We start from the raw sequence: 17,323 nt of genomic DNA on the forward strand, positions 1-17,323 counted from the left end.
TTAAAAGGGAGTTTTTCCTTCCCACTGTCGCCAAAGTGCTTGCTCATAGGGGGTCATATGATTGTTGGGTTTTTCCTCTGTATCTATGAAGCGCCTTGAGGCGACTTTTGTTGTGATTTGGCGCTATATAAATAAAATTGAATTGAATTTCCTAATGTTGTAAACCCGCTCAACATTTGGCAATAAAACCCTTTCTGATTCTGATTCTGAAAATGAAATCAGTCAGGAAGAAACTGACAGAATGAACAAAAATGAAGGATTACAAAACTAAAACCATGACGGCTCCTACCAGCAGCTCTCCACTGAGGACCTCCAGCAGTCTGGTGAGCATGTATCCATCCCTCAGGTCGTTGTAAAGGTCAGATATGCGACAGGACACCCTGGCTAAATGAGAGTTGACCCACTTTGTAAAAGTCTTCTTTTGCACTGCATCTCGTTCATCTGAGGGAAATTAGGAAAGACATTTTAAATTAAAGGAACAGATACAATAATAACAGCTTTATATATGTGAAATGGTTAGATCGGAATCACTTCAAATGGCCCTGAAAGACCTTTTGTTGCTTTCAGCTGCATGCACGCTCATGCTTGCCCCTTGCCTGACAAAGTCGATCTAATACTTTATGAAATATTTTCTTCAAATACCTAAAATACAAGGTGCACATAATTCACTATTAAACAGTTAAGAGATGAAAAATCTAAAAATATAAAGCACTTAGAAGCAACTGTTGTTGTGACTGGGTGCTATATAAATTACATTTTATTAAATTGCATTTGATTAATTGTTTAAAAATGCCCTGAAAGTAGGTATTATTCATTTTGTATATGAACAGATAATACGGTCAAATGTCTGCAGTGTCTGTATTTGTGTAAATGTGAGTAAGCATGTGCACTGATCTGCTTGTGACCTCTGACCTGCCAGGGCCTTGATGCGGGAGCACTCGAACAGTTTGGAGCTGGTACACTCTGTCTCCCAGAAGCCAGAGCCGATTGGTCGGTTGTTGTTGTTAAGCTGGCGCTGGGCTTCCGCGTTGTCCAGGTCTGGAGAGGCATTAGCCATCGCGCCCGACGCCCTGCGAAAAATCAAATATCTGATATCAGCCTGTGTGTGAAATAAAGGATGGGATAAAGTCTTCCTGGTAACATATAAAAATTAAATTTAAAACAAACATCTGTACAGTCATGCTTGATGAAATATGTTTTGAATGAGCCAATATAAATATCAGTGGATTTGCTTTAATGCGCTACTCCCATACAAAAATACATATATATGTATGTGAGCACACTGGCACATGCAGAGGAGAGAAAAAGAAGTGGCAAAGACAAGTGCCATTGCTCCATCCCCACAGGTGAAGAGCCTTTCGCACCTGATAATTAAACTCTCACTGACTTCACACGTCCTTATTAGATATCTCTTAACCCTTATTCAACCGCACAAGTTTAGCCAGCGAAGAAATTCAGACTCAAAATTCATGGTTTAATAAGGAGACTTCTGCAGAAATAAGGAGTCAATAGGTCCTTTCCTGTTCATGAATGATGCAGTACCTGTCCTTGGCATCAAAGCATTTTACAATAGCAAAGCTTAAAATAGACTTAAAATGATTTGGGCATCTCATCTCTTCAGCCCGTCCCTTTGACAGCTGAAAGCAGGTACATAAAAATAGCTTCTAAACCTCTGCATGAAATCACACTGTGCCGGCTGAGAGTTAAGAAACAGAAACATTCGAAACAACAACAATGAAAAACCTCCTGTTCAATTTTCTGATATTCATCAGCTTCAGCTGCATTCATTTGAAGAGCTCACAGAGATGTTTGATATCAGTTAGAGGCTTCAATTAAAATTAAAATGAAACCTTAACAGTGAGCACTGGATAATGTGGTGTAAATAGTCTGCTTCGAGCAATGCACGGTTCGGTTTGTGGCACTCGCGACAGAATTCAGAGCACACATTAAAAATCAGCAGACTGGGTGAAAACTTAAACGCATCTCTGCTAGAACAGCTTGGAGGCTCTGAAATAAAAATTTGGGTTTTTCCAAATTAAGGCACCAAAAAGATGGTACTGTCTGTTTCAGCCTTCTTCATACACACCCTCTTCAAATTTTTTAAATGCTTTTTTTAACATATAAAGGATGTGTCATTCAAAAAAAATAGATGGTACCTCCTGTCTTTTCCTGAATTTGACAGTTTGTTGTTTTCAGTGTGTGTGTGTGTGTGTGTGTACACATGTTTAGACATCTTTGTGAGGACACAAAATTGGCATGCTACTATAACTTGTGGGGACTAAATGCCCGTCCCCACAGGTTTGAAGGCATTTTTGAGGCTCAAAATGTGGTTTTAGTGTCAGGAGTACAATTAGGTTATGGTTAGGTTTAGGCTGAAGGTTAGAGTTCGCATTGATTTTTAATGGTTAGGCTTAGGGTAGGAACTGGTCAGATGGACTGGTCTGACAATTTCAGAAAGTGCTGAACTGCTGAGATCTTCCCACACAAACCATCTCCACGGAAAATGGTTTAAGAAAGAGAAAATATCTAATGAGTAGATACCATAGGTCAGAGGCAAATTGCCAGACTACTTCAAGCTGTCAGGAAGGCAACAATAGCTCAAATAACCACGTGTTACCACCAAGGTATGGAGAAGAGGGACTCTGAACACACAACACACTGACCCTTCAAACTGAACAAGAATCTGAGGCTACAGTTTATACTCACCAAACGATATAAAGAATGTTGCCTGGTCTGAGTCTCCCTCTTTGTGCTAAAGAGGCCAGTCTTTAGCACAAACAACATGAAAGGATGGATCCATCCTATCTTGTATCAGCGATTCAGCCTGGTGCTGGTGTGTGGGGATATAATCTTGGCAAACTTTGGGCCCCTTGGTACCATCTGAACACGTTTTGTGATCATAGTGTGCCCATCTTCTTCTTAAGGCTGCTCTTAATTCTTCATGTTATTAAGCACTTGCCAGGTGTACCTAATAAAGTGACCAGGGATTGTACGTATCACAACAGGCATTAGAAATATAAAAGCTCGTGTTGGTAATGATGTATAGAGCAGTGCACTGGACATTAAATCAATCATAAATATTTTAGATGCACATTGGGAATCTAATAAGAATTCCCAGGTAAATATTGTTAGTTTTCTCATGTTCTCACTCTTTGTGTTACACACACGATGAATGGAAAATACATGCAATGGTTTCTCTTGGTGAGGAGCAGATGTGCCTACGGATATAAAAGATGCCATTTGGTGCTCTTCTCCAAGGCTGCTAACAAAGGGGAGGGAGGGGGAAGAATACATGTTTGTTTCCATGGCCCCACTGGGAATCAAACCCACAGCCAACTAGGCTTTTACACATGTGGGTTCAAGGGGAAAGACTGATGATAGAAATGTATTCTCTGTATATTTATCCAGAGGGCTTCTTTTGTCATACACTTATTTCTCTTTAAACTTCTTACAAAGATAGAAAGTGATGTTTAAAAAACTGCTGGCTCATTTTTGTGGCTACATTGTTTCAGTATGGTTGTTTTTTTTAGCAGATACAGCAGTATGTTTGGTGGTCATCCTTCAGCATCCTAAAATCATCGGCCTTTCCAGTGTGCACTCATTAAAACCCCTGTCCTTGAAATGCCTCACAAGATAACACAGAATGAAAAATGTTCTCCCCCCTTTCCCCTCCCCCATTTCTCCCTATACCCTTCTTTCAACACATAGGAAGAATACACCCAACAGTTACATGCCCTGAATTTGTACTGTTACTTTTTAGTTAATGTTAGTAACACTATACTCACCCATTAAGTTCAATTTATGTGACTGAAGATTTCAAGTAAATAAAAAGTCAAATAAGCATTTGATGCTACTGTTTAGGAAGGTTTCTCTGAAGATTCCTGCCTCAGTCTTTTTCCCTTTTCTCTGTAATCTCTTTTTCCTCTCCTCATCTGGCCCCTTTTTCCTGGCCTCCTCCTCCCTCTGCAACAAAAACCCAAGCTCACGGTTGTCACTATACCTAAACCACTGGAAAAACAACATAGCCATATCGAGTAAATGTCAGCGTGCCCTGCAAGACAGAAAGAGAAGAAGTAGCTGTGCACATGCACTTAGCTGTCCTCCCTGGAGAGGATAAATATTATAGAGCTTTCTATCTGGTGATGATGCAGAAAGAGGACTGCAGTGAAATCCAACAAAGTGAAGCCTACAGTAAATCAGATAAATTTATAGGTAACCTGAGTGAATGAAAAGACAACAATACAAAATGTTCTTTTCAATTAACTTTAACCTCTAAATAACAAAATACTAATAGAATTGTTTTGGAAATGTAAAAAAAGAGATAAAATTAAGCCCAACCTTTCAATAGAAACATCTTCTCTACTTTATACAGTACATTTTATTCCTCAACTCATCGTTATCTTAAAAAAAATAAATAAATACAATTTGTGAGAAATAAAAATCATGAAAATGCTGTATTCTTTGAACATTTGGATACTTCTAATGAAGGATTTGTTTATAATATATTGCCAGGTTTATTCTGTTTTCAAAGAAGAACAAATGAGTCAAATGCATATGTTTACATTTATACTACAATAATTAAACAGTTGGGTTGCAAAGGTCATTCCTACTACAATCCTTCCAAGCTCTTGCATGACTGCTGAATATTAGTGCAAACTGATGGCTCGGGACAAAAGCCTTTTCTTTTTTCTCGACACCAAAGGGCGACCTTTCCTCTTAAACATCCCTAAAACACGGGCTCTCCCTTTACGGCCGCACTAAGAACATCACGCAGCGCTCTATTTTGTGATTAGTTTTCAGATGAGTGGCAGCTGATGGTGTGATCTCAGATGTTGTAAATGAGCTAGCCCCTTGTTTAATGTCCCTAAATCCCTGTACAGTTTTCACTCTAATCCCCCGTGTGGACTAAAGTCACTCACCAGCATTTTCCTTCAGAATGTGTGAGAGCCACCTTTGAGGTTGGCTGCAGAGTCCCACCATGCTCTGTACTGACTGATATCGCAAGCCATGCAGCCAGCAGGCTCATGTGAATGTTTAGACAGAAACACTCCAGAAAGAACCAGGAGTACTAACATGGGAACCTTCACTGAGAAATATCTGTGGCCAGACTGATGTAATGACTATAAAGCAACAGAAGAGGCCTGCAGGTGAATCGTGTATCTGCCACAAAAGAGGTCCAATGTCTAACGTGTCAATAGTTTCTTTTGATTGCAGTTTTTACTTATTTTTTGCCCATTTGCAGCATTTAGACTGATCATGAAATCTGCAGTTTTTTTTTTTTTTTACTGAATTTCAACCAGATTCAATATCAGCCGATATTAGTTCTTTATAGACTTACTGATGTTAGCATTTAAAACAGCCAACAATTTTGCTTTATTTAGGTAAAGGAAAGAAATAATCTTCAAACATGAGCTCTGGTGTTCCATCAGAAGGCTCTCTGGACCGACACATGTTCGGAGCACCACAAACCAGCAGAGTCAGCCAGATTAAGTTCTCCACAACTGTGCTGCCACTGTATCTTATTAAGGCTCAGAAGTAACAACACATAACAAATGTTAGCGAGATCTGCTTACGTTTGTGTATTGGATTTTTAAATCACCACACATTCGTATCAGTCTGAACCCCCCCACTTATATCAGCTAGGCTCCGATTTTAACTCACCTCTATCACCGCATTAGGTACTTTCATGCAATCCAAAAAATAGTGTTGCTGTTTCTGTTTCATATCTAGCTCGTTTATGACGTAGGCCAAGTTTCTTTCAAAGATGTTTGCTTTCTAAGTGCCTCCTTAGCTTGTGGCAGCATGCTAGCATTAGCCCTCCTGACATATGACCCACTTTGACTGAGGGCTGCTAACATCCACAGTCCAGCTAAAAGCTAAAAGACTTGTAACTTTATAGATACATTTTCTTCACATGGTGGATCATCCAACAAGCTTTCCCCTTTATTAACCTCTTGTTGTGTCCTTCTCTCATAATTCTTACCATTTGATGATGACTAAATGAAGCTGGTTGTGAAAATTATCCTGTATCCAAACTGTGTTAGGTTACCTGTGGTGGAAGTTTAAAACCTCTTTAGTTGATGACGACTGCAGGAAAAAACCTGTAACTGTATATTTTTGTAGGGCGATAAAACAAACTGAAATACGGATTAAAGCCGGTGATTGGATTGGAAAAGTTGAACCACAACAAAAGTCCGCATCAGTCAAACTGCAGCCAAAATACATGACTGCTGTATCTGCGCGTGTGTATGTGCGCGCGCACGCACGCGTGCCCTCTATTCTCCTTGCCTTGTTCTTTGCCGAACCTCAACCACCTGGTGTCCTAAAATCAATCAAATCAAACACAAGGCTGCTCTGGTGTGTGTGTGTGCGTGTGTGTTATCACCTTTATTCTAATAATCAGACTCAGCTGTTCAGGAATCAGTCAGCCGTAGGCAGTCACACACACACACACACACACACACACACTGCTGGCTATCTGTTTTATGCTCTGTTTTGACACACTGAACACAGCCTGCAGGAAAGTTTAAAAAAAAAATGTGACCGCAAACTTTCATCTGTATTCATACTTGTGTAACACTAAATTCATTCTAATATTGGCAACAACAACAATAATAATAATATCAAACTTCTCTAACATCATTCTGGAAAAACAGTTAATGTACATGAGATCTTAAGATATTGTGTGATGTGTCTTTGTTGAAGAACCAGGAAAATATGGAAATATATTTGGGGGACATGGTGGATTTTAACTCCCCAACAAAGCTGAGGTGCCTACTGTGGAGTGTACATGCAAACATACACGTGTTACTACTTGTCCTAAGTCCACAGGCAGCAATCCTGTGCTTCACGAATGAGAATCAGAGTCATGTATGATAACGTGACCTGATTCTGTGCTGTCTGCAGGTGTGAATGTGAGCATGAATGGTCATCTGTCTGTTTATGTTAGCCCTGTGATGGACTGGCGACATGTCCAGGGTGTACCCCGCCTCTCATACAGCAACAGCTGAGTTAGGCTCCAGCCACCCCCTGACCATGAATTAGATGAGCGGTTAAGAATGATTTAATAAATGACTGACTGTGTCACAGAGTAGCAGAGCTTCACGGATAGTAACACCACTGTTTTCGGTCATTGTACATTCGTCTCCTTTTCCTTGTCCAACTTCAGGGAAAAATACCACTGTGGGCAGTAAGCTAGAAGGATCACCACCCCCTTTCTTTGTCTGTATGAAGTATAAAATCAAAAAGCAGAACAAGCTCACAAGCAGGAGAGACAAAGAAAACAGCTTTATTATTACTTCTGACATCTGTTGTTTTTCTGCTGTAATACATTTTAGTGCTCAAATCAGATGCATCTTCATCAACTATTGATGTAGACTCCATCGACATCTCTCTACATCACTGCATATCAAATATTTTTGTCACCAGGTTTTTTTTAAAGCTGCTTTTTGTGCTTCTTTGACTATGATACAACTCAGAATATGTTATGGTTTAATTGTTTTACTAACCACTATATTAAGAACACTTTAACTACCAGGAGTGTCGTGATAACATCAGATGCTACTGGACAAACAGAAGATACATTTAAACTACTACAGCTTCAAAATAGTTCTGAAAATAATGAAAATCAAATCAGAACAAGTGCCGATGTTGCCTGGTGAAGTTAGCATGTCACAAGTCCATCATAATTACGCACAGTCATGTCCCAGCAGGTGCAGGGGGGGGGGAGGAGAAGAGTCAGATGAACCTGGTGGATCCTGAACAGTTGATGCTGATCAGGGCTGGCGAGCTTCAAAATGAAAGTGCTGAGTAATACTGCTGATGATCTTTCATTCAGCCACATAAATACAAAACACCTCCAAATGTTTTATTCTGAGAAGGCGACGACAGAAGCGAGTCCACCATAGTGTTTCACACTGCACTCAGCGCACATGCAGACATCTATTAATCTGACCGCACTGGTAATTCAGCAAATATAATTTCAGTAGTTTAAAAAAAAAAACTGTTAAAAACAACAAACTTGGACCAGAAAGTTTTGATAAATAAAATCAAAAACACAGATTCAGAACGGGGATCTTGCTCTGATGTTTATGTTGAACTCTCGGGGTTACAGAGTTCGTAGGAGGCAGCTGTGCCAACACCGAAAGATCAAACCTTTAAACAGCAGCGTCCTCTCTGAACTCTCCATGGTGTTGGAAGAAAGAGCATGAATTGCATCTGTGGCCGTGTGTTCTCTTTGACATCTTCCATATATTGTTAAAGCCCAGTAGATGCAGTGGAAAACCGCACAAATAAAATCAACCACTGTCATATTTACGTATGGAACCTGATAATATGAAAGAAGTTATAAAAAATAAAACACTCATGTTTAATTTGTTACAGAGTGACATGTCCTATTTTATTTTGTAAATATTTTTATATTAAAATATGATATTATTTCACTCCAATGTCAAGATCTGCCTGTTTCACAGTAAACTAAATTATCTCAGTAAGTCACCTTGAACTTGGCAACCTGTGATGATAACACTGAAACAAATGAAATTAGCGCTGGTAAAGACAGGACAGCAAAAATGGGAACTTTGCCCAGAGATATCTTCTCATCTCTCACTTTTAGGAGAGAATCTAGATCATATGAAGCTTTTCTGTTTTTCTCCAGGTGGACCTGAACCCTATATCACTGTGGTTTATAGGACAGCATCTAAAAGGAAATGTTCTACATCCAGGGTGGCCATCTCTGTTTCTCCCCAGGTGGTTTGAGTGTGTTTACGTGACTGCGTTTCAGCTCAGTCGTGACTCTTTTAGCTGTTCTCTTTACTTTGAGGTTTTATCATCCAGACTTGTATCTGTCAGTCTTATTGACATGGGTATGAGAGATTGTGTCTCAGTTTTTCCTGTACATTTAAAAAAGCTTTTGAACGTTAACCCTTAATCGGTTCTTTTAAGTCATGCCTGTCACATTTCAGTTGATTTCTTTTGCTTAATCAATAGCCTAGAATCCACAGCTATCCATTAGGGCTGTTTGAGTAGAGCAGAAATGAAAACCACAATTAATTCGGTCAATGTTGAGATTATGATCTTTTAATACAACTGCTCGTAGAATTCATTTCTTGGGAGTAAATTTTCTTGAACTTTCATCCAAAAATAAAAAAGAAAGATTTTGAATTAAACCCTCCACAGCCTGGTAGTCGGTAAATTTAGAGAGTACCAAAAGCAAAGTAAGAACCAAGCACAATAATCATATAATCTCAGAGATTTTGTTTTGATAATCACTGGAAGCCAAAATTGTAACTGAAGCTTAAAATCTGACTAAATGCACAGGCATATTATCCCATTAAAACAAAAACGTAAGCCGAATATCTGCACAGAACTGCACTCTTTTTGACAAAAAAACTCTAAATGGATTTATTCTGCTCACTTCCAACTCTATTTTCTTTCTTTCTTTTTTGTCTTTTTTTTTGCTTTTAAAGTAGCACTGCGTGGTTCACAGTTTTCTTGCGCTAAGCCTCGATGCATCCACCGCTGTCTGAAACATGCAGTTTTAGCTCTCCTCCCTTTAAGATGACTTTCTTCTGACTGGGAGCAGGTGGGAGGGGCTTCTGTGCCACAGCCAGGTGCTCTTGGGACTCGTTTGCCTGAGATGACCATATTTGGAATATCTGCACTCATTGACCATATTAGAGACAAGATTTGTATTTTTTTATTTTTACAAATGTTGGAACCTGAGTTTTTGGCTTACAGAAACTACTTGAAAATGTGTTCAAGTTTATTATAAACTTCCATTATTGTAACAATATACAGCCATGGTAAAGAGACAGCACAACTCTTTTATGTTCTAGGGTTTTACATATCAAGATACAAATAAAAATAATCTCACAAAGTCAACCATGACTTAGTTTGTCACTGTTGCAGTTATTGTTACACATAAAAAACAAGTTGTTTGAAGTTTACTTTAAACAATGTATTATTGGTCAGAGTTATCATTCATAAGTTTCCTGTTGCTTTGTTATTCAGGGATCATCTAATAGTGTAATTACTACTGCATGTCTACATCCATACATGTGTGAGAGTGCAGAAATGTCAGTCGTTACATCTTCTCCTCTAAACCACTCAGTGTTATTATGGCCTTCTCTCACTAGCTATGCTGTTGAAGTGAGCCACCACAATAAATCACAGTTTCACCAGCGACGTAATGTAAACACCCCCACGCCCCTCACCCCGCCTCCCTGCGCTCTCCTTTTATTATCCTTCACACTTTTGCAGCTGTCCTCTCTCTATTCCCACCGCTCCCTGCGTCCTAACCTCTCATCCTCTTTGTCTGGCTTCCACAACTTGTGTTTTGGCAATTAGTATCTGACACTGATGCCTCTAAACTAACTAAAGAATGACCATAGTCTAAATGCTAACCCCCCGGTGTCCTTGAAACAAACACTTAACCCTGAAATGCTGCATTGAAGCAGTTCCATCATCAATGGTAATGTACAGCATGCAGTGACCACAGAATGATGGTAACGTGAACGAGTGCTAATATAAACTGTGTGACTGTGGAGCTGAAAGAAGAGCTGATGGATCCCATGAGCTTCTCTGGGTCGAATGTTTATCCCATCATTACTAGTCTGTAAATTATATACAAGTTTAATTAAGTCTACTTCCAGTTTCAGTCACGTATTCCAAAACCAGGACAAGAGTTTAAATGTCATTGTACTTTTTAAACTTTACCACTTAGTTGAGTCTTGAGTGTAATTTTACAGCCATCTGTAAAACTGGGTGGAGGCACTGATCTTTAACATTACTGAAGCAGTGTGAGATCAGCTTGACAGAAAACAGAACAAAAGTCCTTCCAGAAGCCAGGAGAACTATTTCTAAAGACAACATAAAGAACTGACAAGAAAGCTGACAACTTATTTCCCATTTTTCTTGGAAGACATAAAGAAATAAGGGATGGCTCTAGCACAGGGGTGGGCAATCTCAGTCCAAGAGGGCCGGTGTCCCCGCAGGTTTTAGATGTGTCCTCGAACCAACACAGCTGATTTAAATGGTTAAATTAGCTCCTCAACGTGTCCTGAAGTTCTCCAGAGGCCTGGTAACGAACTAATCATGTGATTCAGGTGTGTTGAAACAAGGTGAGATCTAAAACCTGCAGGGACACCGGCCCTCGTGGACTGAGATTGCCCACCCCTGCTCTAGCACCTACTGCCCACCACTGTTCTCTTTTATGCCATTATACTTTTTTACTATCTTTTTTCCCATCTTTCCCAATGCATGTGTAACAGGGGCACCAACCAGTCATATAATATGTACCCACAATGCAGTTTAACAAAGCCAGTTTAACCCAGCTAGCTGCCTGTGACTCCTCTGATCATATAAAATAGGATGATAGCTCATGATGTTCTCCTCCATTCTGATGTTGATAAAAAAAAGAAATGTCTATAGTGTTCTTGTTCATCTACTGCAAATATGTGGCTCATTGTGATTTTAACAGTTTTGGAAGGGGGGATTCAGTTATATCAGGCATTTGCTACACACATATATAGTGGAACAAATTAAAACTGCAATATTAATTTACATGGGTACATTTTCCACAGAGCCTGTCGACAAAAACTTCATAAACTTCCCACTAATTCATATTCACGCCACATTTCTACCTCAGATCTTGCGTATGGATCAATACGGCTCCCGTGCAATGATGAATTCTCCAGTCAGCAATTTCTTCTCTTCATATTACTCCACCAGTGATCCAAGAATAGCTTAAAGTACCTCACGGATGCAGGACTGTCCATCTCTCTTGATATAGAAGTTAAATTTAGAGATAGAGAGAATGAGAGAGAGACAAATATATAACCAGACGAGGTGAGAAGACAATAAACTAGAAAGATGAAAATGAAGTGTGATATTGTGGAATATAGATGTTAGAGAGATAAAGGAAGGAAACTATGGAAAAAGAAGTGAAATAGAAAGACATTGGGAAAATAAAGAAACTGATCTGAGACAGATATAGGGGCATATCACCAGAAAGATGAGTCGAGTAAGAAAGAGAGACAGCTGCCAGTGTTAATCAGTCAGCGGCAGCAGCTCTGTGTCTCTAAGGCTTAATCTGGACCAGACCCTCAGTGCACCCCCTCCCCTCTTTTCTTTAGTCTTCATCAATATCGTCACATACACATCATTTGGGGACATTAATCACAGCCTCTCCTAGCTCGCTGATATCCCATCTGCCTATTGACAATTGTGAGGAGAACGCTCGGTTACTAAAACGTCTAAAGATTGATTAAGTGATTAAGTGTCAGACTTCGGAGGGTTCGAGAAAAGTTCAAGACGCCACATTATTCTCCATTAAAACATAACTTTGTCAAAAAACGCCAAAGTTAAAGCGTTTTTACAGTTTTACAAGCATAATTTTATCAGTATGAAAGAACATCCCATCAACCACTGCCAATAAAATCAATTTTCTGTGTGATCACAGCCATCAAATCAACAGGAAGCAAGATGTGAGCATGTTCATGTTGAACATGAACATGTGAACAGAGTGAACTCAATTCTACCAATTGTAGTAGCTAAATCGCACTAATTCAGCTGTCTGTACAGGAGCAACAATGATGGCTTGTTTAAGATCAGATTAGATTTAAATGCCTATTGTAAACACTACTGTCTTTTAATACTATTACAATAACCCTGAAATTAAATAATAGCACTCACCTGTGCTTTAAAGATTAAGAATTTCTTGTCCTTTATCTCCACGTTGGTAGAATTGTTGAGTCATTGTCTTATATTTCTGTTTGTATGTTCTTGTTTTTACTATTGATCTAACTCAGTTTACTTGTTTCATGCAAAGACTGTATTTAAAAGATGATGCCACCCATTCATTAGTGAAGTCGAAAGCTACAACTTTAGGATTTGTTGGTGTTTCTACGTGCGAAGGGTGAATCATGACGCTCCTTTCTGAAACCTAGAATAGCCAAAATTGACAAAATGGACTTCGTCTTTTACTTATTATAACCTGAAATGAGCGACTGAGCCCATAACCCTATGGCAAAAATGTTTACAGAGGTCACGTTTAAGGTAAGTTTTTCTGTAAACCTGGAAGTTTTTTTTGCAGCCACAGGAATCAAGAGGAACGCAGGAACTTTCACATTTGGCTTCGCTTTTCAGACCCGGAAGCTACGTCCACCTTTTATGCTCTCTGAGTGTTAAAGTGCTGGTGGAAAACTGGGACATGTGAGCTTTCAGAGCATTCATGTGTTGTTTCAAACAGGAAAAATGTTTGCTGCCTCGTGACTACAACAGATACATAGCAGTTATAGAGTCAGTGCAATAGCTTGTAAATGTTAATTTAAAGTTTATATCTACAGCTACATTTGGACATTTTTCTGCTGGAAAACCGCCAGTGAGTGCACGGTTGCAAATGATAGAATGCTGACACTCAGCCTTATTTCCCCCTGTAATTTCACATTTTCTGTACAATTTTCATCCTTTTGCTGCAGTCAGGTTTCTGTTATTGATCTGTGTACAAACTCAAATGTGTAGCAATAATGTTCTACAGCTCTTACATTAACATTTAACAGTGAACCGAACATTGAACATTTAATCCAATCTAACTTTACGTTTGACTGTCATTCTGACCCAAACATGACTCCAGGTTTAATCCCAAACTTTATCCACACTGATATTACCTGACAAAATATATGGAATCTGGATCATTCTTTGAGGGAGTGATGCTGTCTCTCCTTCTCTCCTTCACACTCACCCACACACACACACGCACACACAAGATCCTTCACTGTGACGTCACACAGTACGCACTTTACACACTGCACTGAGTCACTTTGAGTCACTTCACCTCAGCACAGTGAACCCGCATCTGTAAGCAAGGGCAGCAACCACACCCAAATTCTGAGTCGACAAGAACACACCTCTTAAAACAGTGACCTTGTGGTCTGATAAACAACAGAGAGCTTCAGTATCCTAAAGATGCTGTTGATCATCCAGAGAAGACAGGGACAACAAGAAGAGTAATTCTATCTAGCTGAGAAACACCATAAATGTATACAATATTCACACAGCTGTGCAAAGATTTTAGACATGGTGTTCAAATATGATTCCATCGTGCAATACAAACGTAGAAGCAAGCTTGCTCTGCAACAAACAAAGTCCCCAAAACATGCAGCCAAGCACAAAAAGAACAAGTTGTGCTCCCAGTCGCTGATCCCAGCCCTGAAGTCTGAAGTCTAGGGTTACGGGAATAGACACAGGAACCACGATAAGTCCTCTTGGATGATTGGAACAATCCCCCAACAAGTCCCTGAAGAAACCTGAACAACCTGTGCCATTTTAAAGGTAAAGTGTTTTTAAATATTTAAAATACATGAAGTAATCTTGCTTACCACCACATGTTTTGTTCACTTTGAAATGGGATCTAGCTGGGTTCAAACTGTTAAACTTTTGTATTACATGAGTGACTCAAGACAAACTGAAATACCACAAAATGCAATGGATTCAGGTTATAGAAACCTGCTGAGCACCACATGTGGTATGAAAAGGTTCACAGTACTGTGTGCAACATAAACCCACTGAGAGACACTGGAGTAAGGGGCTCAAATGGGTCCAAAAAAGTCACAAAACTTACAGTAAGTACCGTTAGCAGTTTGGTATTAATGATTACGGTAAATGAATTCAGATAACCGCATACCTCTGTTCACTTCTTCCCTCTTCTTTTATTCATGTTGTTCCAGTACAGTCACAAAGTAGAGATAACCAACTAACTCCCACCTGCATGCAAACTTCAGATCAAGACAGAAAGGACAAACAATGGCCCGTGACATGTCTCCGTGCACAACAGGGGTTGTAGTCACTTTTTTTGCAGCAGTGATCAAACAGACATTAGACAGGCTGCACTGCTGAAGCAGTGCATGCTGCTTCAGGCCTTGTCAAACTAAAGCATGAATTGAGTCAATCTACAACCACCCCTTCCAAGACAGCAAAATCCCTCCAGGATTTGGGAAGAAAGGTGCAGAAAAGCGAGAGTAATGTAAAGTCACATAAGGAGACCACAGGCACATTTTAACTTCCTACTAAAATACTGCATAGAACATTACTGTCGATATTTATTCTTGTGAAGTTCTGCTGCAGTGTGCATACGGGTACAGTGTGCAGTCTGTAGCTAGAAACCAAATAAATGATCTCTAATTTAAAGTAAAGGTTACACAGAAGCTAAAACATGCAACCGCGTACCATAGCCCACAAAAAAAACTAGGCCGCTTTCTGTTTCTCAGCTCATTTCTCCTTTTAAATTAGACAATCAGATCCAGCAGGCATCATAAGCACCTTTCCAGGCATGCATCACGTACACATGTAAGTGGAAATAAGACACGAAACGGTCCGTCCCTTTGCCGGATCACTGCGGTACCCTGCACCCAAATGCAGGCCGGCATCCCGGCAAAAAAGGAGGAAAAAAATCCCATGCATCTCGACTCCTTGCTCTCACACGGGGAATGAGACGACAACCAAGGGAAAAGGAAGCATCTTTTTGCGTTTTTATCGGCCTTACCTTTAGCCTCAGTGTCAGTTTTTTGGTTTGGTTTCGTCCTCCTCCTCCTCCTCCACCAAGACGTCGCTGGCTCGAATCGATGAGGAGCGCGGTTTATCAATGGAGGAGACTGACGCTCCGCTTTTATTCCAGCAGGGTTTTCCCTCGATTAGTCCCTATTACACGAGGAAGCGGCTGGTTTGGGTAATTACTGAAGCACCGCGGGGGGTGTGCACTGTGCAAAAACTGCGCCTTAGCGCAAGTTAAGAGCGCTGCGTGCCTGCAGCGCTGACCGCCGGCCGGAAGATGCTGAGGTTCAGTGCCGGTGGAGGGTGATGGTTATATCCATAGAGGTCCCAGTTTCCACCTGACACAACCTCTCCTTCCTCCTCCTCCTCCTCCTCCTCTCCGCTGGTGATGCTGAGGAGAAATATCAGCATCAATGGCAGAGAGAGAGAGAGAGAACGGGAGAGAGAGAGAGAGACGCTGACGGTGACGAATTTTAACAGATAACCACAAGAGGCCGCGTTTCAGCAAAATGATTCAAAGGCTAAAGAAGAACAAAAAAGAAATATCACAAAAGTTAGAAATACCAGCACATAATACATCTATGCGAATTTCTCTTTGAGATCAATATTCTTATTCTTATCTGAAAACACTGGTAAATATTTTAATTAATACACATTTAGGAAGAAAGTCCAAGTTAGCTGTTGATTTTTCCTTTTTTAAAACTCCCTTTTAACTTTTATTCTCTTTTTTCAAATAACATTTTTAAGACATTGTCACATGAAATAAGGACGTTATTTCATGTCTTTTAAGCGTGACGAAGGCTACATATAAAAAAATTAAAAGAGTTGCAGTACACCTGCAAAATGTTCCTCTTCCTTTTTTCATTTGCTCTCTTTAAGTGTCACCGCATAATCAGGCTCCATCTTGTTTTAAAGAGCCCATAGTACTGGATTAGGGCTTACTTGTGGTTCCTGGGAATTTTAAAAGTAGAATGGGAGGCAGAGCCTTCAGCTTTCAGGTCCGTCTCTATGGAACCAGCTCCCAGTTTGGATTCAGGAGACAGACACTGTCTCTTCTTTCAAGATTAGGCTTCAAACTTTCCTTTTATATTAAGTTAGTTAGGGCTGGATCAGGTGAACTTGAATCCTCCCTTAGTTATGCTGCAATGGGTCTAGGATGCTGGGTGATTCCCATGATGCACTGAATGCGATTTGGTGCAATATAAATAAAATGTAATTGATTCGAAAAGCGTAGCAGATCATCTGCCTCCATCTCATTTAGTGTCTTGCAGCCTGACACTCAAACTCTTTGCATGTCCTCCTTTGCTACATCCATACACATTCTCTGAGGTCTTCCTCTTTTCACCCTCCCTGTCCTAACCTATGTCCAGTATATCCACTATTCCTCCTCTGCTCATGTCCTAACTTTGTTTCCAATCTGAACAGTCATTCTGATATACTCATTTCTAATTGTATTCATTCTGGTAACCTCCAACAGAAATCTTAAACTTTTTAACTCTGCCACCACCAGCTTTAACTTTCATGGTTTCTAAAACTATTAGGAATAAATCAAACTAGGTATATCAACTATAGCTCACACAGATAGCTCACTGCAGAGTCACAGGTGGGAAAAAAATGTGAATTATACTTCCACCTATTAGTGATTCTGATTGGCTAATTTATACGTAATGAACTGTCTCACCTTCATTTTAAGATCGAATATATTTTGTAAAACTTTATCTTTATCTAAAAACATTTTAAAAATGTCTCTTTCATGGTAGTGGTTGCTATTCCT

The 17,323-nt window shown here is 39.8% G+C and overlaps 1 protein-coding gene across 2 annotated transcripts in view; it reads right to left on the minus strand.

Annotated features, from left to right (window-relative positions):
• The window catches only part of sptbn4b (spectrin, beta, non-erythrocytic 4b), a 96,362-nt gene extending 80,413 nt beyond the window's left edge, over positions 1 to 15,949 (minus strand). For both annotated transcript variants that reach the window (XM_005744992.1, XM_013913817.1), the window contains exons 1-3: positions 15,542 to 15,949; positions 913 to 1,070; positions 290 to 441 (exon numbers count right to left, since the gene is read on the minus strand). In XM_005744992.1, coding sequence (XP_005745049.1) covers positions 290 to 441; positions 913 to 1,057 — 297 coding nt within the window. In that variant the 5' untranslated portion in view covers positions 1,058 to 1,070; positions 15,542 to 15,949. The remainder of the gene's footprint in view (positions 1 to 289; positions 442 to 912; positions 1,071 to 15,541) is intronic.
• Between the last annotated feature and the right edge of the window lie 1,374 nt (positions 15,950 to 17,323).

The sequence above is a fragment of the Pundamilia nyererei genome, unplaced genomic scaffold (assembly GCF_000239375.1).
Source record: "Pundamilia nyererei isolate P.nyererei 1_Seehausen unplaced genomic scaffold, PunNye1.0 scaffold00152, whole genome shotgun sequence".
NCBI lineage: Eukaryota > Metazoa > Chordata > Actinopteri > Cichliformes > Cichlidae > Pundamilia > Pundamilia nyererei.